The 24824-nt window shown below is 43.7% G+C and overlaps 1 protein-coding gene across 1 annotated transcript in view; it reads right to left on the bottom strand.

Moving 5' to 3' along the window:
• The window catches only part of ANO3 (anoctamin 3), a 522514-nt gene that overhangs the window by 192722 nt on the left and 304968 nt on the right, over window positions 1-24824 (bottom strand). Inside the window, exons 9-10 of the mRNA XM_068261501.1 lie at window positions 2851-2957; window positions 535-590 (exon numbers count right to left, since the gene is read on the bottom strand). Of these exons, the coding sequence (XP_068117602.1) occupies window positions 535-590; window positions 2851-2957 (163 nt within the window). The remainder of the gene's footprint in view (window positions 1-534; window positions 591-2850; window positions 2958-24824) is intronic.

The raw sequence follows: 24824 nt of genomic DNA on the forward strand, positions 1-24824 counted from the left end.
GATTCCCCCCATGGGAATTTGGGGGGTCTGCAGTCCTCGTTTTTTGGGGGGAATGCGGCGCTTTACTGCTAATGAGAGTACTGAAGCTAATTAAAAGGTAAATATCGCAAAAAAAAAATCGCTTCAGACTCTCTTTAAGCTAAGGGTAGGGACTCAACTTACTTCTATTTTTATACTTATATTTTTTTCCCCGGCGTTTAATATTGCTGCAATTTTGGCACCAAAAGCAGTACCATTTTTTAAAGTTTTTCTTTTCTAATGTAAGCATTTTTGTGGACTGCTTGCAATTTGCAGTCTTGTAAGCTGTCCGCAGGCATGTGTACAATATAAAACAAAGCATTTTTTAAATTTTTATTAAAAATGTATACTTTTTTTTATACTTTATTATTTTGCTGCTATGGGTAATAGTGCTGCCTGGTACAAATTAGCACATTTGTGTTCTTTTCTATAGCACAAGCAGAATAGATGTATCTGTTTATGAATCCAAATTCCTTTCCAGTACATAAATGATTAGCATAAAAAGTGGTGTTTTACCTCGTGCGGTGGAAAAGCTGCTTCGTATGTTCCATTACTCAGTAACCTATTTATGCCTGAGGAGACACAAACACAATGACATTTCATGGGCCATGTTCCTAGAACTTCTCAGAAACAGCTATTGTTCTATCAAAAAATGGTTTACACTGTTTTTTGAAAGGACCGCTATAGTGCATTTAATGACATCTCTAATTAAATTCCATAGTTTGAGTCCTAGTCAAAATTTACACAAAAATGAATCATCTTAGATCGTAATGAATAAAATATTATTATTAAATACTTAGTTCTTTACATAGTTGAATGTGCTGAGAACAAAATCACACAACAATTATCAATAGAAATCTAATTTTTCAACCCATGGAGGTCTGGATTTGGAATCACACTCAAAATTAGGGTGGAAAAAAAACCACTACAGGCTAATCCAACTTTGATGTAATGTTCTTAAAGCAAGACAAAATAAGGCTCAGTAGTGTGTGGCCTTCATGTGCCAGTATGACCTCCCTACAATGCCTGGGCATGCTCCTGATAAGGTTGTGGATGGTGTCCTAAGGGATCTCCTCCCAGACCAGAACTGAAGCATCCACCAACTCCTGCATGATCTGTTCTGCAACTTGGCATTGGTGTAGGAGCAAGACATGATGTCCCAGATGTGTTCAATTGGATTCTGGTCTAGGGTATGGGCGAGCCAGTCCATTGCATCAATGTCTTCATCTTGCAGGTACTGCCGACACACTCCAGCCAAATAAGGTCTAGCATTTTCCTGCATTAGGCGAAATCCAGGGCCAACCGCACCGGCATATAGTCTCACAAGGGGTGTGAGGATCTTATCTCAGTAGCTAATGGCAGTCAGCCTACCTCTGGTGAGCACATGGATGGCTGTGAAGCCCCCCCCCCCCCCCCCCCGAAAGAAATGCCACCACACCATTACTGACCCACTGCCAAACTGCTCATGCTGGAGGATGATAAAGGCAGCAGCACATTCTCCCTAGCGTGCCCAGACTGTCGCATCTGTCCTATGTGCTCAGTGTGAACCTGCTTTCATCTGTGAAGAGCACAGGGTGCCAGTGGCGAATTTGACAATTGTGGTGTTCTCTGGCAAATGCCAAATGTCCTTCACGGTGTTGGGTTGTAAACACAACCCCCCACCCTTATGGAGTCTGCTTCTGGCTGTTTGAGCACACATATGCACATTTGTGGCCCACTGGAGGTCATTTTGCAGGGCTCTGGCAGTGCTTCTCCTGTTCCTCCTTGAACAAAGGCGGAGGTAATGGTCCTGATGCTGAGTTGTTGCCCTCCTACGGCCACCTCCATGTCTCCTGATGTACTGGCATGTCCCCTGGTAGCACCTCCATGCTCTGGACAGTACACGGACAGACACAGCAAATCTTGCCACAGCTCACATTTATGTGCCATCCTGGATGAGCTGCACTACCTGAGCCACTTGTGTGGGCTTTAGACTCCATCTCATGCTATCACTAGAGTAAAAGCACCACCAACATTCAAAAGTAACCAAAACATCAGCCAGAAAGCATAAGAGCTGATACGTGGTCTGTGGTCACCACCTGCAGAACCACTTCTTTATTGGAGAAGTCTTGCTAATTGCCTATAATTTCCACATGTTGCCTAACCCTAACCACTTTCTCACCCCCAGGACGAGTAAATATGTCCCTGCAAAATCCCATATCTCCTCGCAGAGACAGGGAATCCTAGACCTGGCGGCAGGTCAGTGGTTCGTATTGGCGGGTATTCGTAAGTCGGGGATTCTTTGCCTTAGCCATATAAAAAGCAGGTACTTTTTCTCGCCATTATACGGCGGAAAATATGGTAAGTCTTGGCGACGCAGATATTTCAAAACATTTTTGTGGTAGCACTGCGGCGTGCATGCACAGCAGCGTATTTTGTCAATACACTTCTGCGCAATCAGTTTTTCGACCACAGGAAGTGAGCAGTAGAGAGACTCACTTCCTGCTTTGCTTTTAGCCAGAAGGTGGATTACTGTGCATTGACGCGGAAATCCCAAACGCGGTTTTTGGCGTTGTGTTGTGATGCTATCATCGGGATTCTTGAAGGATTTTTTTCCCCTTTCAGGGCAAAGGGATCAACCAAGATATGTGAAAGTGCAGGTTAGTGTTGTAACTTATTTTCTTGTTGAACTCAATGGATGGATGGATTTTTTCAACCCAAATACCTATGTAACTTTGCAACTATGTAACATGTCTACATACGCTACAGAGAATTCTAAGATTTTTTTTTATATTATTTTGATTTACACAGAGAAGCCATTAGGAAATAAATGTAGCCTTTGAATGATCTTACCCATTTTCGATTTCCCGTCTTCATATTTTGTTCTTTGTAACACATGATGTACTATCCGACTGCGTGTAGAATTACTAAAGAATGTTTCTTTATTGTTTATCGTGAAGCTGTTGGAAAAACAAGACATAAAGGTTATAAGTTAAATTATGTTTGAGGTTGAGTTGACATTCATGCCTACTGTGCAAAAGGAACTGACATAGTTCACAAAATAGCTGATTAACATAAACATCTAATACTAACGGTACAGTATACCTATAATGGATTACAGAGAATGCTACTGTTGACTATCTTATACTCTGAATAATGCTAGTTTTTGAATGTAGAGGTTATTCTCTGACCTGTGCAGTGTTGAGAAAGACTTCAGAATAGTTTATCTTAGAACTTAAAGCAAATCTGAACTGAAAATAAACTTATGAGACAACTAGTTGTATGCATAGTACTAATAGTAAATAGAACATTAGTAACAGAGAACAGTGGCTCATATTTTTATTTTCAGTTTAAGGGCTATGTTTTTAAGATTGAATTCCAAACAGCAGCCATGTTGTAATGCTGGGGGGGCATACTTTCTGACCACCCAGCACAGCAAGGCTAAGAGCAGGAAATTTTTTATTTCATCATGTTATATATCACTTCAGGTACGCTTTAAAGTGGACCTGAACTCTTGCACAGGACCGAAGGAAGAAACAGAGATATTCACCTGCATGTATTTAGAGAGTTTAGCCTGTCTCATTCCCCCTCTACTGTGACTAATCACAACTGTAATTTGATCTCTCAGTTGCACCAGCTGGCTGCCTCATCAGAGCAGCTGATTTGTAAACACAGGATGTTAACCCTATGTCTTCTTCCATGAAAGCAGGAAGTAGACACACTGCAGATTTATTGCAGGATTTGTGTCAGCTGTTACAAATAAATGCACGTCTTTCAGAGCAGAGAGTTCTCAGATGTTCTGAGCTCAGGTCCGCTTTAAGGGGGTTGATTAAAAAAATGTATTTAATTAACCATTTCAGCCCGCGGGGATTTTTCACCTTATGCATCGGAGCAATTTTCACCTCCCATTAATTCGCTAATAACTTTATCACTACTTATCACAATTTATTGATCTATATCTTGTTTTTTTCTGCCACTAATTAGGCTTTCTGTGGGTGATACATTTTGCTAAGAGCCACTTTACTGTAAATGCATTTTTACAGGATTAATAAGAACAAAATGGAAAAAAATCATTATTTCTCAGTTTTCGGCCATTATAGCTTTAAAATAATCCATGCTACCATAATTAAAACCCACGTATTGTATTTGCCCGTATGTCTCGGTTATTATACCATTTATATTTTGTCCCTATCGCAATGTATGGCGCCAATATTTTATTTGGAAATAAAAGTGCATTGTTTCCGTTTTGCGTCCATCACTATTTACACGCTTATAATTTAAAAAATGTTTGTAGTATAACCCCTTCAAATGCATATTTAAAAAGTTCAGACCCTTAGGTAACTATTTATGTCTTTTTTGTTATTGTTATTTTTCCATTAAAAATGTTATTTGGGGAATATTTTGGTGTGGGACATAAACAGTCAATTTTTAATGTTGCTGTATCAGTAAATTGTAATGTAAAAAAAGTGTAAATGTAGTTTTACTATTTGGCCACAAGATGGCCACCTTCATTTTTGGTTTCCCTCCCTGTACTTCTCACTAAGCGGAAGTACAAGGGGGATGCGGAAATTCTTCCGGGCAGAAGAACTGAAGCCTCACGGTTGAGCGCTTCGGTTTTTCTGCGGGGAACAGGGGTCGGTGATCGGGAGCCATGTTCCCTTTCACTGATCCCAGGGCTACCGGGGGACACTGCGGGGACACGGGGGCGCACCCGCGATCGCGCGCAGGAGCGGGGGAGCACAGCAGAGCAGCCGCCCGGACGTGAGCTTCACGTCTGGGCGGCTGAAATGGTTAAAGGGGCACTATGGTGAAAAATTGTAAAATTTAAATATGTGCAAACATATACAAATAAGAAATACGTTTTTTCCAGAGTAAATTGAGCCATTAATTACTTTTCTCCTATGTTGCTGTCACTTACAGTTGGTAGTAGAAATTTGACAGAAGCGACAGGTCTTGGACTAGTCCATCTCTTCATAGGAGATTCTCAGGGATTCATTTATTTTCAAAACCACTTAGTGAATGGCAATGCTCTGTCCAACTGCCAAAAAAACTGCGTAGCAAGCAGGGAAAGATGGCCAGCATCTTTTTTCAAATCCTTTTTAGGGAATATCTTTATAAAGAATAAAAGCCTTGCTGAGAATCCCCCATGAAAAGATGGACTAGTCCAAAACCTGTCACTTCTGTCAGATTTCTACTACCTATTGTAAGTGACAGCCGCATAGGAGAAAAGTAATTTATGGCTCATTTTGCTCCTGAAAAAACATACTAATTTGTCTATGTTTGCACATATTTTAAATTTTAAAACGTTTCATCATAGTGCCCCTTAATTATCTCACCTTACTTATGCTTCACCTCAACTATGAGGATAGAGAATCCATGAGATGAATTCATGAGAGAAAAGTGCTTTGCCTAGGGAACCAAAATTTGTCACAAATGACCCTGTAACTTGCTGCATAAAGTCAAGACTATTTCCTGGAGATATTGCAGTGTAATGTCTATGGGCTAGTTTCCATATGGTAGGTTGGCTGTCGGCAGTTGTTGGCTTTCTATCTGGCCAACTTAGCATGTCCACAGCCAAACTATGAGTTTTGTAAGGTAGATGACTGTTTGATAGCATTTGGGAAGCATTTTTGCCTTCTCAAAGGCAGAAAACTCTCCATTGCCACGATGGAGGTTTGTATACATTAATATAAACTATCCTTCATACATCACCTGTGCATATTTGTCGTGAATGACGGCTCACCCTGCCGCCACACAAATTCCAGGCAACGCTAATTACTATTCCCTATCCAAGTCGTAGCAATTCGGAAGGAGAAGCAATTTGTGGTCCGCCAATCGCCAGATCCCCAAATTACCTGTACGCGGGGTGTGGACTACAGCATTGCTCCTATAGCCGCGCCAAACACAGGCGTTATGTGGCTCACTTTGTGTGCCGAGAAGCCCTGCTCTGACATCACCCACCCATACTACAGCAATTCTTTTAATTGTTTGGATTGTTTTTGGTAATGGCAAAGCTAAAGATAGAAAGAATAAAGAGGGGCTATATAAAGAGGCAACACTGTTGTAGACATCATACTTCCCAAGAACAAACAACAAAATACTGATTCAGACGTTCCATGAAGAGGAAAACAGGTCAATAAAGCACCAGGCTCAACTCAGACACAAAACTAGGAAAGTACATATGACTCAGTAGACATAACTGCAGAACACAGTGGGGACAATGCTCTGGAACATGCTGAGATTTAATTTGTGTTTATTGACTTTATCAAAATGTAATGAGAAGGAGAAAATTAGTTTCATGAGTCTGCCAGTCTTCAATTCTATCAGGGTTCTTAGCAATGCAAAAACACTTCAGAGGCATAACATATAATTTTAATTTCACTAAAGTAATTATTGATTGTCTCTCAGGAAAACTCTTGCATGTGTTGTCTACTTGCTCATATAAAGGATCATGCAGTAGGTTACAGTAAACTACAGATGGTAATACTGCATACAGTGCAACCCAACCCCCTCAGCAGGATGCCCCACTGTCACTAACCAGGGACGGATCTGGGGGGGGCGAGTGGGTCTCTTGCCCCAGGCGCAGTTTGTTGAATGCTTTAAAAGGCGTCAAAAACTGGATAGGGAAAGGCAGTTTAGGCACCAAAACCTGACCTTTACGCACCAAAAGCTGGATGAGGAATGGCAGTTTAGGCGCCAAAACCTGACCTTGCCCCAGGCGTAATTTGGTCTAGATCCGTCCCTGTCACTAACATGCTTCTGCTGAGCCCTGATTGGCTAACAAAGTAAGATGGAAGTCCAGCTATAGACCTGAATAATGGGCTCATATCTTCAACTTGCTAATAACATCTGGCGCACTTGCTGAGGGCATACATTTGCAGCCCATGCCCAATTCTGCAGGCACTGTACCCCGATTGTCACATGTAGCAGTGCTCATCAGACTCTCCACACATTTCTCATTCCCCCGTATATAGTAAACCCACTTTCTGATACCTAACCTGAATCCCTGTTAACATTAACCCCTTCTAAATGCATGGCCTTAACCTGCTAGCTCTACCAACTAAAGCTATCTTCACCCTACCTTATCCACTGACAATAATTCTTCCAAACCATGCCAAACCCTAATCAATACTCATGTTCTGTCACCCATTTCAGCTTCAGTGGTGGATGCCAAATCTAATGGTTCTGCAGATAATTAGAGCAGGCTGATATTACCAAATTATTTTGCTCTGTAGAAAAACCTCATCAATAATAAAATATACTGCTGTTAAAGAGGAACTTCAGCCTACACAAACATACTGTCATTAAGTTACCTTTTGCAGCTTCTAGGATGCGGTTGACAGGTGAGTGGTTAGGGAAGGGACCGTGTGGGAGATGTGCCTACACGGGGCGTCCCTGTAAACGATGCAATTCACGATTGCGTCCAACCAAAGCCTCCCACCTAAATGCTAATTTATGTAATTCCTGCTAGATTTGGTACCGCAGGCAAAGGGTGTATGACAGTACACCTGATTGGCTGACTGGCGTCTGCTGGCCAGATAGAGGCAGGATATTGCTCTAGCTGGAAGTTAGCAATTGTGTTTGTTGCAGTTGGCATTCAGTTTAGAGGTGGTGGGGTGAGTTTCCTGGAGGTGAGAGGTCCAGGGCTTGCCCACACTTCCCTCTAGGTGTCGCATGGTGGTTTTGGGGGCCCCAGCGAGTGAGAGAGACCTGGGGCCCCCGGGCTGTCATGTGGACCAGTGTTTGTGATCAAGTTACGTTAGTTATGTTATATAAAATAGATAGGTAATATAATCTCTTACCCACCCCGTTTTAAAAGAACAGGCAAATGTTTGATTTCATGAGGACAGCTATCTTTTTGGTTGAAAGGAGGTGACAGGGAGCATGAGACACAGTTCCAACTGTCCTGTGCCCCTCCCAGTCGCTTGGCAATGAGAACAACAACATAGGAATCCCCATCATGCTTTGCACAGCATCAGGGGAAAAATGCCCGGCAGTTTTATTTGATGGGGCGGAGCTTAGCTTTTGTGCAGGTAAAAATGAGGCTTAAAGAGAAACTCCGACCAAGAATTAAACTTTATCTGAATGCAGCAGCTACATCACCTGCCAACAGTAAAAATGTCACCATGTAATAAATGTCAGAATGTAAATCAGGGATTTAAAAGATTTTACAATGGGCAAACACTGACTAAATCATTTATACATAATTATTGTAAAAATGAAGCACTTTTTTACTACATTATTTTCACTGGAGTTCCTCTTTAAGAAAGAAAAACAAAGTTCTGATACTGTGAAACAGTAAAAAGAAATACCAAGCCTTTTCAGTGCTGCTGAGTAGATTTTTAGTCTGGAGGTTCACTTTAATGTGATAAGGCTGCAGAGTATGCAGTTTTACCACTATTTAGATGCATAGTGATCCCGTACACAGTTTCTTTAAATAGGAATTGAGAAAACATGGTCACGCATCTGCAGTCTTACCACTTTACATAGTGCTAGCAGATTGGTGCCTGCTGGCCATGGGTATTTTGGGAGACATAGGGCTTTATTCACAAAAGAGTGGTAACTGTTAGCACGGCCGTTTTCGCGTGAATTTTCGCATTGCGCTCACTCGCGAATTTTCGCGCGGAACGAAAATGGCCGTGCTAACAGTTACCACTCTTTTGTGAATCAAGCCCATTGTGTACATACAATGGGAAAGTATAGTAGGAGGAGTAGTAGAGATTAGCGGCTAAGGTTTATAATGATTAAAAAAAACAAAAAACAATATCAGCGCAGTGACACAGCAAACAATGGTTTTGTCATGTAAAAAATACTATTAGAACAGTACACAGGAGAGTAGATGCGAAATTTCAGCAACATTTTTTTAATACATTTTGCATGTAAATGTAACCCATCCATAATTTCGTAAATAAGGACAAAAGCAGAAAATAAGCAGACACACAAGTCTAAGTCCTTCCAATCACACAGCAATCAGATGCTACCGTGATTCCCCATCCCCCCTCCTTAGGGTGGCATCACCCACACCTCCTTGTGGGGCACCGGAGGTGGGGAAGACAAGGGTTCTGGGAGAGAGGGGAATGTTTGGCTGCCCCTCTCCCCTGGAGCCCCCCCCCATACCATGAACCATGCGGGCTGGTATAGCTCAGGGTGTGAAGCCCTAAGCGCCAGGGCTCCGCATCCTGGCTACCCCAGCCTGCATGAGGGATAAGGGGTTAAAGAGGCTTGGGAGGGGGACCCCACATCTTTTAAAAAAAATGTCCCACACTCTAAACATAAAAAATCCCCAAATGCATTTATTATACAAAATGGAATTTCCTTGGTTCTGATTATGACTCGTAATCCGTAATCGTGGTAGATCACAAATGAGAATTTTGAGGTCGTAATTGCAGAAATCTGCCTGTAATTATGGCAGAGCTGTAATTATGAGGTCGTAATGAGCATTTCTGTCCAAGGACACAAAAGGTGTCCAGTTTAAAATATTTGCTTACTAGCAAATATGTTCTTATGAAAAGAAGGACCGTGAGACAGACAGACAGACACAGACACAGACGCACGCACGCACGCACGCACGCACGCACGCACACACACACACACACTTATATTATATTGCACATATAAGATTGGGTAAATGACTAATTTATTAAAAGTTTGGTCCTTTGGATGCTAAAGCATTACAATACTGCTACGGATTGGGTATGCGTTACTCTTTGAAGGACAACTGAAGTGAGAAGAATATGGAGGCTGCCATATGTATTTCCTTTTAAACAATACCATTTGCCTGACAGCTCTGCTGATATATTTGGCTGCAGTAGTGTCTGAATTACAACAGAAACAAGCATGCAACTAATCTAGTCAGATCTGACAATAATGTCAGAAAAACCTGATCAGTTGCATGATTGTTCAGGGTCTATGGCTAAAAGTATTAGAGGCAGAGGATTAGTGGGGGATGCATCTGAAAATGGCGCCTGTGAATAATGGCGCATGGTGTTGCCGCTAATCCGTTTGTCGATTATTGCTACTTAACGTTAAAGTCTTATCGTTATTTAGCTCTGTTTATTTTATTGAAAATTAGCGTTAACACACAGAACTCTCTCTGTACCTATCCCTAACCCCTAGACCCCCCCCCCGGTGGTGTCTAACGCTAACCACTTCCCTGGTGGTGCCTAACCCTAAGGCTCCCCTGGTGGTGCCTAACCCTAACCACCCCCTGGTGGTGCCTAACTCTAACCAACCCCTGGTGGTGCCTAACCCTAACCACCCCCTGGTGGTGCCTAACCCTAACCACCCCCTGGTGGTGCCTAACCCTAACCACCCCCTGGTGGTGCCTAACCACCCCCTGGTGGTGCCTAACTCTAACCAACCCATGGTGGTGCCTAACCCTAACCACCCCCTGGTGGTGCCTAACCCTAACCACCCCCTGGAGGTGCCTAACCCTAACCACCCCCCTGGAGGTGCCTAACCCTAACCACCCCCCTGGAGGTGCCTAACCCTAACCACCCCCTGGTGGTGCCTAACCCTAACCACCCCCTGGTGGTGCCTAACCCTAACCACCCCCTGGTGGTGCCTAACTCTAACCAACCCCTGGTGGTGCCTAACCCTAACCACCCCCTGGAGGTGCCTAACCCTAACCACCCCCTGGTGGTGCCTAACTCTAACCAACCCCTGGTGGTGCCTAACCTTAACCACCCCCTGGAGGTGCCTAACCCTAACCACCCCCTTGGAGGTGCCTAACCCTAAGCACCCCCCTGGTGGTGCCTAACCCTAACCTTGATAGTGTTGCATTAAATCCATTCACTGTTTTGCAGTTAAATAACGTCTGCAGTTTGACTTATGTAGGGCACTATTGATAAATAACGTTACTGTGCTCAATAACGTCTGCTGTCTGGTATATGAACGGCGCTATTGATAAATAATGTTACTGTGTGCCGTTTTTCTTCTTTTTTCCCTGTGCGGCATTATTATGCAGTACTAACGATAAATAGCGTTAAGCGTATCTTTTTAATGCGGCGCCATTTTTATGCATAGGCGCTGTGCACCATTATTCACTGATCCGTTAGCAGGATAGCCAGGCAACTGGTATTGCTTAAAAGGAAATAAATATGGTAGCTTCTATATCTCCTGTTTTGGCAGATGTTTATGATATGCCCAGAACCCGAAGTCTGGCCACTTCGGGTACTGGCCGTCAAAAATGCGATGTGGCCATCTTACTGCGGCCAATGTGAGGAATGCATTGATTCCTTGCAGCTCCGGGCTCCTCTCCTCGGCTCTGGCTCCTCCCCCTGCCCCCCTCCTATTTACCTCTGGCAGCTGGGGTTGTAAAAAAATAATAATAACATAATAATATGAAACTGTGTCACTAATCTTCTCTATCGTTTTTTGCCTGTCTTTTTATTCTGAAGATCTTCAGTACACTGGAAGCGCTAAAGGCTTCCAGAGAAGGAGACATCACACACACAGAGTTGTTGGTCGCTGCAGGGAAGCATAGCGGGAACACTGCAGACATTGCTTCCGCCTGCAGTGCCCACCTATAGGAATGCCACAAATCCCTGCAGCGACAAACAACTCTGTGTGTGCTTGTGTCCCCGGCTGCCAAAGGTAAATAGGAGGGGGAGGAGCTAGAGCTGAGGAGAGGAGCCTGGAGCCGCCAAGAATCAATGTATTTCTCACATTGGCCGCAGTTACATGGCCACTTTGCATTTTGGCCAGCCAGTACCCGAAGTGGCCAAACTTCGTGTTCTGGCCGTAACATGTACAATGATTATGAAGCTCCATTCTGTAACTTCTCATTTTAACTAAATTCCATACCCTGTATTAGACCTATCCATAGTATGAATAGATAGTCTCCGAACATATTTCAGATGCTAATAACCAATTTTATTGGATGATCTCACTAGGGATGACCTATGAGATGCAAATTGTTCTGAAATTATGCAAATTTTTATGCAAGCACATGCAGTTTGAAAATGGACCAATCAATTTAAACACAGGTTTAAATTGATTGGTCCATTTTCAAGCTGGATATCTTTGCGTACAAATCTGCATAAATTTGCATCAACTTTGGATAATTTGCATATCTGTGATCATCCCTAGATTTCCCCACCACATCTCCCATGTTTTTCAAGCCTAACCCTCATTCTGAACGCCCGTGACAGTTTGGAATCTAGAAATGAATGTGGCTTCAGCTAAAACTACATTGCTAGAAGCTATTTTTGTACTGTTTCTAGCAGAAACCCATTTGGCAAAGTTGTGACACTTGTTCTAAAATCAGAAAGTGTTTCTGAGAGGCTACAGAAGAGCCTGGGGAAAAATTCTGCTTTTCTGCTTTAAACTCACAGAAAAAATACCAGGCATGTCTATGCTTATGGGTGGAGATGTGCACATGACTAGGTAAGTTGTCATTATGGTATATGTTTCCACATCATACTTGTCAATTATACATATGCATAAAGTATCTTAAGGGGTCCCTAAGCAGTAAATGAAAAAAAAACCCAATATTTGGACTCACCTGGGTTCCAGTCCCCCAGCAACCTCTTCTGGTCTTCCTTGGTCTGCTGGTGGCTCTGGTATTCAGCGATTCCGGGTGAAGTTGCGCATGCTAGCACTCACCATGCACCAATTAAATCATTACGCCAATCGCCGCAAGAGTCCGCGCAAGCGTGGTTCAGTCTTTAGAGAACCGTGCATGCGCAGGACACTAACAGCAGCTACCGTGATGACGTGAAGGGTGCGCACACGCAACTTTATCAGAAGTCGACGATTACCGGAGCCTCCTGCAAGATCAAGGAAGAGCAAAAGAGGATGCTGGGGTACCTCGCGGGCTACAGGGTTAAAGGAAGCCCTATGTAAGTCGAAATTTTGAGGCTTTTACTGCTCAATGTCCCTTTAAGCCAGATCAGCAATGTATATAGAACATGTCTAACAAAGTATAGGATGGTGGAGCCCTCTACTGGACTTCTAAAAATTTACTAAGTACAGCGTTGTATACCCAACCAGGGCTGTCTTCAAAAATTTGTGGGCCCCATACCAGGCAAATTTACTGCCCCCACTCCCCCAAAAAAAGTGTTTTCCATAAATTAAACATGATGTCAATTTTATATAGATGCATAAAGTGCTGCAGAATTTCAGTGCTACATAAATACATGATAATAATCTGGTAGGACATTATATTATGATTATTAAAGGATTAGACTGTGAGATCCTTCCTAGGACAGTCAATGACATGGCTACATACTCTGTAATGTCAGTGCTACATAAAAACATAATAATAATATGGTAGGACATTAGACTATGACTATTGTAGGGATTAGAAAGAATATGAGCTCCTCTGAGGACAGCTAGTAACAGGACTATGTACTCTGTAAAGTGTTGCAGAAAATATCAGTGCTATATAAATAAATAAATAATAATAATAATAATAATAATAATAATATGGGCCATAAGACTATGACTGTGCTAGATAAATACTTCTAATAATTAGGGTGATGCACTCATGGAATTATTTTGGAGATGAAGATACCAAGAGGGAATGAAGGAAAAATAGGGTGAGAGAGGGAGAGAGAAGTAGAAAGTTTAGAGACTGGGAGGAGAGGAGGGAAGGGGGTGTAAAGGGGAGACACAGCAAGACAACGGAGGAATGAAGAGTGACAGGGGATAGAAGACAGTATTCTAGCCTTGCAGCATTAGGGTTCTATGTTCTAATCTGCTACAAAACACAATGGGGACACTGGATGTATATGGCAATGAAGGTGACACATGGGAGGGGGAGGGGCTTTGCTAGGGACTCTGGGGAGACATAGCTGTACTCAGAAGACTGTGGGGACCTTGCAATACTAGGGTGACATATCATTCACATGGCTATACTGAGGAATCTGCATTACTTGGGGTACAGAACTACAGGTTATGAAGAAACTTTATTGATGGGGGTATAATTTGTATCTATTGATCTTTAAATCAGGAGTTCTATTAGGGAACAGTAGGAGAAGAAAGGGAGAACCAACTTGGTTGAACACAGTCCTGTTTTCTGACGAGCTGTCTCTCACTCTAAAGAAACAGGAAAGACAGCTTGAGATAAAGTTTTACTGCAGGGAAGTTCAAAAGGTCATTAGTTAGTGCTTCTTTTACAGCTTAAATAGCAAAATGTGGATTCTTAACTGCAACTGTGACAGTATGATGCAACAGTATAAATAAAGCTAACTGAAAAAAACAAATATGAAACTCTTTTCTTTGCCCCTAACGTTCTATTAATTATCCGTACTACACATTTCTATTATTATTGTATTTATAAAGCACCAACATATTACGTAGAGATGGACAATACATAGGGCTACATACATTGAAAAAATGGGGTGACAGCCAGAGAGGTAGCAAACAGTTATACAACATAGCACAAGGTTATACATGCAATCAGGGTATAAAATGCGTTTTACAGAGACCCAGCAAATCAAGTCCGAGTTAGTCCATGAGCAGGGTGTCATTGCTGGGTAGCAAAATTAAAAAGGACACACTAAGCTGGGGGAGGGGGCTGTGTACATGTCACAGTGGTATTGATGAGTGCCACTTGCTTTCAGATACTCAATTTTGACCTAAAGAAGTGGATTATCACCAATGAAATGCTTCATCATTGTAATAAACTTTGACCTATCATGGTGGTTTGATGTCATTGGTGGTACATTCACAGCGGTTTCCTTTTTTTGAACGGTTTTTAAATACTTTATACATTTTTTATGTATTTTTGCATTCTGTTAGAAATTTTCTGAATAAAATTATAAATCACAAGACACCCAAAACATTGTATGCTTTGTTTGTGGGTAAACATGTACATAATATACAGAAATAATTATATTCTGTATTGCAATTCAACCAAATGGATGCTCTAATATTACAAGAACTGTATCCATACTGCGAAGGTTGTAGCGTAGCAATATGTGGATCATGTTTCATAACATGTTAGGGGTATAATCTGCTCAGATATAAATAACTGATGGCAGCATCTTCAAATATGTCGCAAGAGTGAAAAAACAGATTTATGTGGGAGTCCCAAAATCTGTTTTGATCAAACAGCTCAAATTTCAGAACACACAAATTATAAACAGGCTGATGCATCAATAAATAAATTAACAAATATAAATCTGCTACTGGCATGGGCAAACTAGGCAGATGATTAGGGCACCTTCTTTTCTCCTAGATGTGAAACCACATATAAGTGCAATGCACAATCAAATGTTTTCACTCCTAGCTGCATGAAAATAAGGATGATATTTTAATGTATTCATATTAAAATGGACAAACCCAATTAGCATAATAAGGGCAGCTTAAAGGGTATCTGAGATGTATGAAAATAAGTAATTTATACATACCTGGGGCTTCCTCCAGCCCCCTTCAAAATGATTGATCCCTTACGGTTCTCCTCCGCTGCCTGGATCCTCCACTATAGGTCCCAGTAATTTGACCAGTCAGGGTCAGTGGGTGCAGGCCATCCAGGCGCGTGCGCTCCCCATCACGTTCCCGTCCTGCACTGCACCCTGACTTCCAAAATTAGCGGGACACATACCAGACATTTAAGGCGGCGGAGAAGGATGGCGAGGGACCAATTAGCCTGAAGGGGGTGGAAGGAAGCCTCTGGTATGTATATATTTCTTTTTTTTTATTCATCTCAGGTTCATTTAAAATAACAAAATGATGGAGTAGTATTAATTGCTAAATAGTGTGCTATTAATGTATTGATTTATTGTATTGTACAAGAAAAAACCTGAACATGCAGCACAGTACGAGTTCATGGTAATGCTTAGTCAGTCACTGGAGGGGAGCATCGAGATTAGGCAAGTTAGGTTCACTCAGATGCATAGCATGGGTTCACAGTAATGGAGGATCATGATCAGGTAGGACACAAAAGGAGGAGGACCCTGGCCAAAGGCTTACAATCTAGAGGGAGAGTGTGATGATCCGCTCAGCTGGCTGCACAGGCAGACAGCTGTTTGTCCATTCCTCTAGTCTGTGGGCTGCAGGTCTCTGGAACAGAGACCTGTCTTTCCATTGCAAGTTTCTGGTCTGTTCTCTTGCTGGGGAATTTGCATACATTCGTTATGCAAATCCCCTACCTGCCTTCTTTGATGACTGGCACTATAAGAGCTTTATGTTTCCCAGAAGGCTTTGCTGGTCATTTCCCTTCCATGGTCTGTTCCTGATGGACACTGCTGGAGTGTCAGCCATTGCTATCTAGTATAGTTAATTCCTGGGGGTTGCTTTAGGCTCCCCTTCTAGCCCAGTCAGGTTGTATTATCTGTATTGCCTGTTCTGTCTTGTCTTGCCTGTAGCCATTGTCCTGTCCCTATGGTGGTCGACAGGAAATGGTTCTGATCTCTGTTCTTGGAGTATAGCTGGTGCAGCGGTTGCTACCAGCTATCTCTTCTGTTCTGTCTGCTGGGATCGCGCTAGCTACTTTTCGCTAACGCTGGGGATCCTTCTGTTCTGTCTTCTGGGATCGCGCTGGCCACTTTTCGCTAGCGCTGGGGATCCTTCTGTTCTGCTACCCTGTACCTGGATCGCGCTAGCCACTTTTCGCTAGTGCTGTGGATCCTATCTCTCGCTTGTCCCTGTTTTCGTGTGTCTGTCTTGTCTGCTACGCTTGCTAGAGGCTCGGTGAGGTAACCGTTAAGCAAGCGCTCGCGTCCTCTGTTTCATGTTTGTCTGTTAATGGTTAGTTAGGCGTGCTTGTCTCTATTGTGCTTAACACGTGGAGACCGTGCATAACCGCGTGCACTGTTGAGAATGAGTGCGGTGTTCACGGTTAGCTAGCGTTTGTTATTTTCAGTATCTCCTCATTGTATTATTTGCTGTGCCTTTGCTACCCTCGTATTCTATTCTGATCTGCCTTGTGTCACGTCTGGCGATCGCACCTCTCGCGATCGCGTTCCTATTTCATATCTGCTGTTGTGTGAGCGCGGTCGCGGGGTGGCGACTGGATTGGCGCACACACATACAACCTGTCTCTTTGCTCAATCTTATTCACAATCGCCTCTCTTGCGATTGCGTTCTGCGCTTCGTACAATTCCTGTCTGGCACTCCCCAGCGCCATCTGCCGACAGGAATTTCCCTCTACAGGTGCGTAGCACCTTTTGCTGGGTGCCTGCAAATATACGCTTATGGAGGATTTCCGCCGTGTCAGCGCACGCGTTGTGCGCTGATCACGGAGAAAGTTCCACAATCGTTACAGAATGACCAGCCGAACCCAAAACCCCAGTGTAGACGGAATTTCCGATTTGTACGATTTTGTCGAATATGGCTCTTGTACCTTTAAGAGATTTAAAAAACTTGAACCTGAATCAGCAGACGAATTTTTGTCTGAGTGTACGAAACTGTTAGCAAACCCTGAATTCCAATGCACCCCAGTGTCTACCTGGGCCCCCCAAATGGTATACATTCTGTTGGGGGGCGAAATGTCAATGTGGGGTTATGATGTGTTAGATCATACCACCCTGAGTCAAAGACCGCTGGAATTATTGGCCTTTTTAATTCACAATTGGCTGAGATTACCTCAATTACCATACCCCCTTAATGAGTTGTTGTCAGCAGCTCAATCAGCTGTTCCATCTACTCTTTCATCCATAAAGCAGCCATCCAAAGCCTCTAAGTCTAAACGTAAAAGATCTAGGAAGGCTTCCCAGCGGAAAGATCCGTTGCCCATGGCAACCACAGATAGAGAGGTTATTTCTGTCAAGTCTGAAATGGGCAAAACCATGCAGAATGATAATGATGTTTATAATGCATCTGCTGATCAGTTTCCAGGTTTTTTGCCCCAATCCAAAGCTTATGTGGATTCTGCTATAGGTAGGATCGCACACTACATTAAAGCAGTTAAAAAAATCTGTTCTTGTTCCTGAACTCCACCCCTATGGAGATTATCTGGATACTGGCCTGTTTGAACCCCCATTTGCTTCCTGGGATGTTGGGGCCTTGCTGGAGGAATTCGATTTTGATTGGAAAGCCTTTTGCGATTTTTACATTGCAAAAAGCGAAGATGTCTTGAATGCTTGTCTTGACTCTATGTACCTTCTGATTGATTTCGATGAATGTGACAAGGATGATGTGGATCTGGTGATCTATGTATGGCAAACGATTTTGGATGAGTTGCACACACACCAACCAATTGATTCCAATAAAGAGACATCGTTGTCGGATGATTGTTCCTGCCTTTCTGGGGTAAAGCATGAGAGTCTTGACTTTGTGCAATCTGAAATGAATGAGTATGCCGCTGTGGTTGGTTCCTGTGCGAATCCTGAAGGATTCTCCCCTGACAGTATGCAGTTTGAATCTGTGCGATCTGATGCCTGTTTCTCGGATGTTCCTGCAGATTGTGATCGTCATGAGTCTGCCGGTTTCCTTAAGGATGTGTGGGATCCTTTGTCATTTAGAAACAGATCTTTGAGATCTTCCATCTGTGACCCTGCTATGGGGAAAGTTTCTCGACTGTGCAGCGTCAAAAGTAAAATTAATATGCCTAATAAAGTTTATCCTGTTGATGTCGCTATTTCTTCTGCAAATGATTCCCTGTCTCCCCCTGTTCTCACCTGTAAGGGCCCGTTGCCTGGAGACAGTTGCTCCAGTGTTTCGGTCCTAGATGCCTTGCAGTCTGCTCCGCAGATCGCGGAGGTTTGCGCTATGGAAGCATCAGTTTCACAACCTAAAGTGAATTTTGATTCGCAGGTTTTGCGTTCTGATTCCTCGGATTCGACATTGTTAGCCGAATCTAAGATTGAGACAGCGCTTCGGTTTTGCGAATCTGATGCCGAACCTTCTTTGCCTTATTCAAAGACGCTTTCTCTGAGCCTGCCCTATACCATGAATAACAAAATGATGTCCAATCACACTGACATTTGGGAGTCCCTTTCTTGCTTTGAAGAAAGTTCTGACTCTCCACCCTGTACTCTGGATGAGTCAATATTGCCTTGTACAATATCTCCTGCCCTGCCCCTAGAGGCTCGTCTAGGTATTGCTGCTATTTTTACCTGTCTTTCTGCAGTTTTGGAGTTGCAAGCTAGTTTGACTACTACGCAGAATTCTGGGTGCAGCGAGATTAAAGTTAGGGAGTCAGTGTGTGGTCCAGTGAATATTCCTGTACGTTCCACTCATGATGATGAAATTCAGTCTCAGTTTATGGTGGAACCTTCCCTGGGACATCTGCTCTGTTCTCAAAATAAAGTTCCAGTTTTGCCCTGTAACATGGAGAGTACAGAATCCTTCTTAGAAAACTTGAAAAATGATGTTCCTGAGGTCTTGTTTGATGATCTGAAGGTCTCCGAGTTCCTCCCAAAGGGTGCAGAACTTGTAGGAGATGTCTCCTGCCCCCCAGGTCCTTCTGAGGTGTTGCCCACTTCAGTAGGCATTGCTGCCTTGCTGACTACTTTTGCAGCTCTTGTGGAGCTTCATTCATGTGTAGTCAATGATGATATTACAGTTACAGAAAATTCTGAATTTGAGTCCGAGTCTTCTTTTGAAAGACCAGTACCTGTGACCTTTACTCGTGATGATTTTCTGCCCGGTACTGGTTTTGGTCTTGTCGTGTCGGACTCTGAGGTTGGCAGTTCCCCGACATGTCCTGAGGTTTCTCCTGTACTAGTGTACCCCGATGTGCTCTGTGACCCAGAAAGCCCAAGTGTGCCTCGGTTACCAGCGTACTCAGATGCTTCCACAGTGGAGACATGTTCTGATATAGCCTGCCTGCTTGCATGCCCAGAAGTGGTCCCTGAAAGTCCTGATCTTGATGGGTGTCCTGCTAATTTTGAGTCTGGAATGATCATAGGTTCCATAGGGGTTCTTGGTGGTTCTCCATGTGAGCCTGGTGAGCGTTCTGGCTTCTTGGGATCTCTGCGGAGCTTCAAGGCGTTCTGGGAGATTCCGGGAAAGGTTTTGCTTGGTGCCCTGAATACGATCAGCAATGGCTTTGGTGTTGTAAGGGACACTTCGAACAGGTATTGCGGCAGGTTTGGTATTCTTGGACGCTCCTTGGAAGGTGGTGGGTATTGTCTGGAGGGTGTCGATGGCTTCTTCTCTGGTGTCCACAGTCCTGATGGGTGTTACGCTGAGACTTGTAGTGCTGATGGGCATGTTTCGGTGGCTTCTGCTTCCGATGAGGTCGGTTTCGGATGGATTGACTCTGGAATTGGGCCTTGTCGGGCTGTCCCGACCTTCATGAGTCTTCAGTTAAGAGTTTTGTGATGATACCAGTTTTGAGGGATGTCTGGAATCCATCCCTAGAGGGGGGGGGGGGGGGGGGGGTACTGTGATAATCCGCTCAGCTGGCTGCACAGGCAGACAGCTGTTTGTCCATTCCTCTAGTCTGTGGGCTGCAGGTCTCTGGAACAGAGACCTGTCTTTCCATTGCAAGTTTCTGGTCTGTTCTCTTGCTGGGGAATTTGCATACATTCGTTATGCAAATCCCCTACCTGCCTTCTTTGATGACTGGCACTATAACAGCTTTATGTTTCCCAGAAGGCTTTGCTGGTCATTTCCCTTCCATGGTCTGTTCCTGATGGACACTGCTGGAGTGTCAGCCATTGCTATCTAGTATAGTTAATTCCTGGGGGTTGCTTTAGGCTCCCCTTCTAGCCCAGTCAGGTTGTATTATCTGTATTGCCTGTTCTGTCTTGTCTTGCCTGTAGCCATTGTCCTGTCCCTATGGTGGTCGACAGGAAATGGTTCTGATCTCTGTTCTTGGAGTATAGCTGGTGCAGCGGTTGCTACCAGCTATCTCTTCTGTTCTGTCTGCTGGGATCGCGCTAGCTACTTTTCGCTAACGCTGGGGATCCTTCTGTTTTGTCTCCTGGGATCGCGCTAGCCACTTTTCGCTAGCGCTGGGGATCCTTCTGTTCTGTCTTCTGGGATCGCGCTGGCCACTTTTCGCTAGCGCTGGGGATCCTTCTGTTCTGCTACTCTGTACCTGGATCGCGCTAGCCACTTTTCGCTAGTGCTGTGGATCCTATCTCTCGCTTGTCCCTGTTTTCGTGTGTCTGTCTTGTCTGCTACGCTTGCTAGAGGCTCGGTGAGGTAACCGTTGAGCAAGCGCTCGCGTCCTCTGTTTCATGTTTGTCTGTTAATGGTTAGTTAGGCGTGCTTGTCTCTATTGTGCTTAACACGTGGAGACCGTGCATAACCGCGTGCACTGTTGCGAATGAGTGCGGTGTTCACGGTTAGCTAGCGTTTGTTATTTTCCGTATCTCCTCATTGTATTATTTGCTGTGCCTTTGCTACCCTCGTATTCTATTCTGATCTGCCTTGTGTCACGTCTGGCGATCGCACCTCTCGCGATCGCGTTCCTATTTCATATCTGCTGTTGTGTGAGCGCGGTCGCAGGGTGGCGACTGGATTGGCGCACACACATACAACCTGTCCCTTTGCTCAATCTCATTCGCAATCGCCTCTCTTGCGATTGCGTTCTGCGCTTCGTACAATTCCTGTCTGGCACTTGTGGAGGTACAGAGGATTGGTTCCTCTGCACTCCCCAGCGCCATCTGCCGACAGGAATTTCCCTCTACAGGTGCGTAGCACCTTTTGCTGGGTGCCTGCAAATATACGCTTGTGGAGGATTTCCGCCGTGTCAGCACACGCGTTGTGCGCTGATCACGGAGAAAGTTCCACAATCGTTACAGAGAGGTAGGGACACGAAAGGTATGGGACCAGAGTTCAGCTGCGGGTTTAGAGCAGTTGTGAGGGGGGTAGGCCAAAGTAAAAAGGTGAGTTTTGAGGGCCTTCTTGAAGATGTTGAAGGAGGGGGCTGCCCTAATGGGTGGAGGTAGAGAGTTCTATAGTGTTGGAGCAGGTCTTAAGAAGTCCTGGAGGCGTGCATGGAACTGGGTGATGCGGGGGGCAGTCAGACGAAGTTCATTGGAGGAGTGGAGTGAGCGGCTAGGTGTGTAATTCTGAGTAAGATCGGAAATGTAGGTTGCACAGGTTTTGTGGACAGATTTGTAGGTCAGACACAGTATCTTGAATCTGATTCTGGACTGGATAGGAAGCCAGTGGAGGGATTCACGGAGGGGAGCTGCCGTGGTGGAGTGATGGGAGGAGTGGATAATTCTGGCTGCCGCATTCATGATGGACTGCAGCGAGGCTATTCGGGTCATAGGGAGACCAGACAGAAGATTTTAGCTCTGGAATACTTCAATGAATGTGTCATTGAGCAAAAACAACACAGTAAAAACTTAAAAAATCGATTTAAACAAAAAAATAAAACTGTGAAATATCTTAAAAAGCCATTTCTAAGAGATGAAAGATAGATACAATTGTTTATTTTATTAGTTTACTTTCACCTTGGGTGTCAATTAAGTAGCTATTTTAGGATTTAGGAGTAATGATGGATAAACATCGCGAATGTGAATCGTTTGCTAATTTCACTGCAAAAATTTGAGAAGGAAAAATTTGCGTACACAGAAATCCCATGAACTTTAATGGCAGACAAACATCAAAAATCTTCAGACACATTTGCAGACACAATGTTTTTGAAAAAGGTGTTAAACCTGTCTAAAAGTCTGGGCAGTGGCATAACCAAAGGGAATCAATGGCAAAATGCCATTGGTGGTGGTTCATAGCAAGTAGAGGTGAAATATAGGTAGCGCCATTGCTCGGAATCAAAATTATGAGTAGGACTTTCTGGCTGCAGCAGAGAGAGGTTAACTTACCTATGCTGCCGCCTACAGCTGATGTGGTTCACTTGCGCACCACGTCACTCACATGATTCCTTCTTCAAACTCGTAAGGAGGAAGCATGTGAGTGAGTGGAATGCAAGTGAACCGCATTGGCTATAGTCGGCGGCATAGGTAAGTAAACCCCCCTCTGCTGCGGCCAGCAAGTCCTACTTGCAACGGAGCTACCCGTAGGGCCGTAGCTCACCCATTATAGCAAAGCCCCCCCCCCCCCCATACATGCTTGTTTAACCAAATTTGCAGGGTATGTTAAGGAGAACAGTGGGAACAGGGGGTAAAAAGGGGTTTTTAAATGTGGTTAAATGACAATGTATCCCCCTATGGGTAGTGTAAATTTACATGTATCAAAAGAAAGAGCAGCGAATTTCATGCAGGAGTTTCCACTGGTCAGTAAACAGTGTGTAATGACCACCTGAAAACCTGGTGGAACTGGAAAAGTGTCAATGCTTTGGACAGGGATTGCTGTACAGCTTTCTACAATGAATCCTTATTTAACTAGTAGTCATACAAATGCATAACTCGCAGGCTCAAATGTGCAGAAACAGTTGTTTGCAAGTTAGATGATATAACTCTATAATTAAAATCTATGGATGGACCATTGTATTGGCTGTTTTATGAAAGTTAAGGTGGCCATTAATGATACAAAGCAACTGTCTGGGCGTGCGGCTAGGCCCAATAACGGAAAGCTATGATCCAATTTGATCAGATTAACCCTCCTGGCGGTTTGCTAAAAATTCGCCAGGGGGCAGCAAATCTTTTTTTTTTTTTATTTTTTTTTTTTTTCATGTAGCGAGACAAAGTCTCGCTACATGATAGCCGCTGCTCAGCGGCATCCCCCAGGCCCCTCCGATCGCCTCCGGCGATCGGCGATCAGGAGATCCCGTTCAAAGAACGGGATCTCCTGGAGTGCTTCCATCGATGTCGTGACGTCAAAGGGGATTCCGATCCACCCCATAGAGCTGCCTGGCACTGATTGGCCAGGCAGTGCACGGGGTCTGGGGGGGGCGGCTGCGGCGCGATGGATAGCGGCGGATCGGCGGGTAGCGGCGGCGATCGGGCACTGCACGCAGCTAGCAAAGTGCTAGCTGCGTGCAGCAAAAAAAAAATTATGCAATTCGGCCCAGCGGGGCCTGAGCGGTGCCTTCCGCCGGCATAGCCCGAGCTCAGCTCGGGCTTACCGCCAGGAAGGTTAATAGAATTCATCTATTTGTCGGATCAATTGCATTAATCTGATCGAACTGGATAGCAGCTTTACTTCCTTTAGTGGGTACGAATGATAGTTTCCAATCAATATTATAATCAAATCGGCAAATCGATTGGCTATAGAATCATATCGTTAATGGCCACCTTAACCCATTCGCGTTCCGTCGTTTTCACTTGAGAAATGTTCACCTCCCATTCATTAGCCTATAACTTGATCACTACTTATCACAATGAACTGATCTATATCTTGTTTTTTTCGCCACCAATTAGCCTTTCTTTGGGGGGTACATTTTGCTAAGAGCCACTTTACTGTAAATGCATTTTAACAGGAAGAATAAGAAAAAACTGAAAAAAATCATTATTTCTCAATTTTCAGCCATTATAGTTTTAAAATAATACATGCCTCCATAATTAAAACTCACGTATTGTATTTGCCCACATGTCCCAGTTATTACACCGTTAAAATTATGTCCCTATCACAATGTATGGCAACAATATTTTATTTGGAAATAAAGGTGCATTTTTTCCGTTTTGCATCTATCACTATTTACAAGTTTAAAATAAAAAAAATATAGAAATATATCATCTTTACATTGATATTTAAAAAGTTTAGACCCTTAGGTAAATATTTACATGTTTTTGTTTTTTTATTGTAATTTTTTTTTTTTTATATTGAACATTTTATTTGGGTAGTTTTGGGAGGGTGGGATGTAAACAATAGGTTTATAATGTAAATGTGTGTTCATTTTCATTTTTTTTAACTTTTAACTGTAGTATTACTTTTTGGCCACAAGATGGCGGCCATGAGTTTGTTTACATGACGTCACTCTAAGCGTAACATATGCTTAGAGCGATGCATGGGGGAGGTAACAGCCAGAAAAGGCGCAGCTGCCGAGAGAAGCTGTCGCTTTTTCAGCGGGGGAGAGG

This window comes from Hyperolius riggenbachi, chromosome 11 (assembly GCF_040937935.1).
Source record: "Hyperolius riggenbachi isolate aHypRig1 chromosome 11, aHypRig1.pri, whole genome shotgun sequence".
NCBI classification, from domain to species: domain Eukaryota; kingdom Metazoa; phylum Chordata; class Amphibia; order Anura; family Hyperoliidae; genus Hyperolius; species Hyperolius riggenbachi.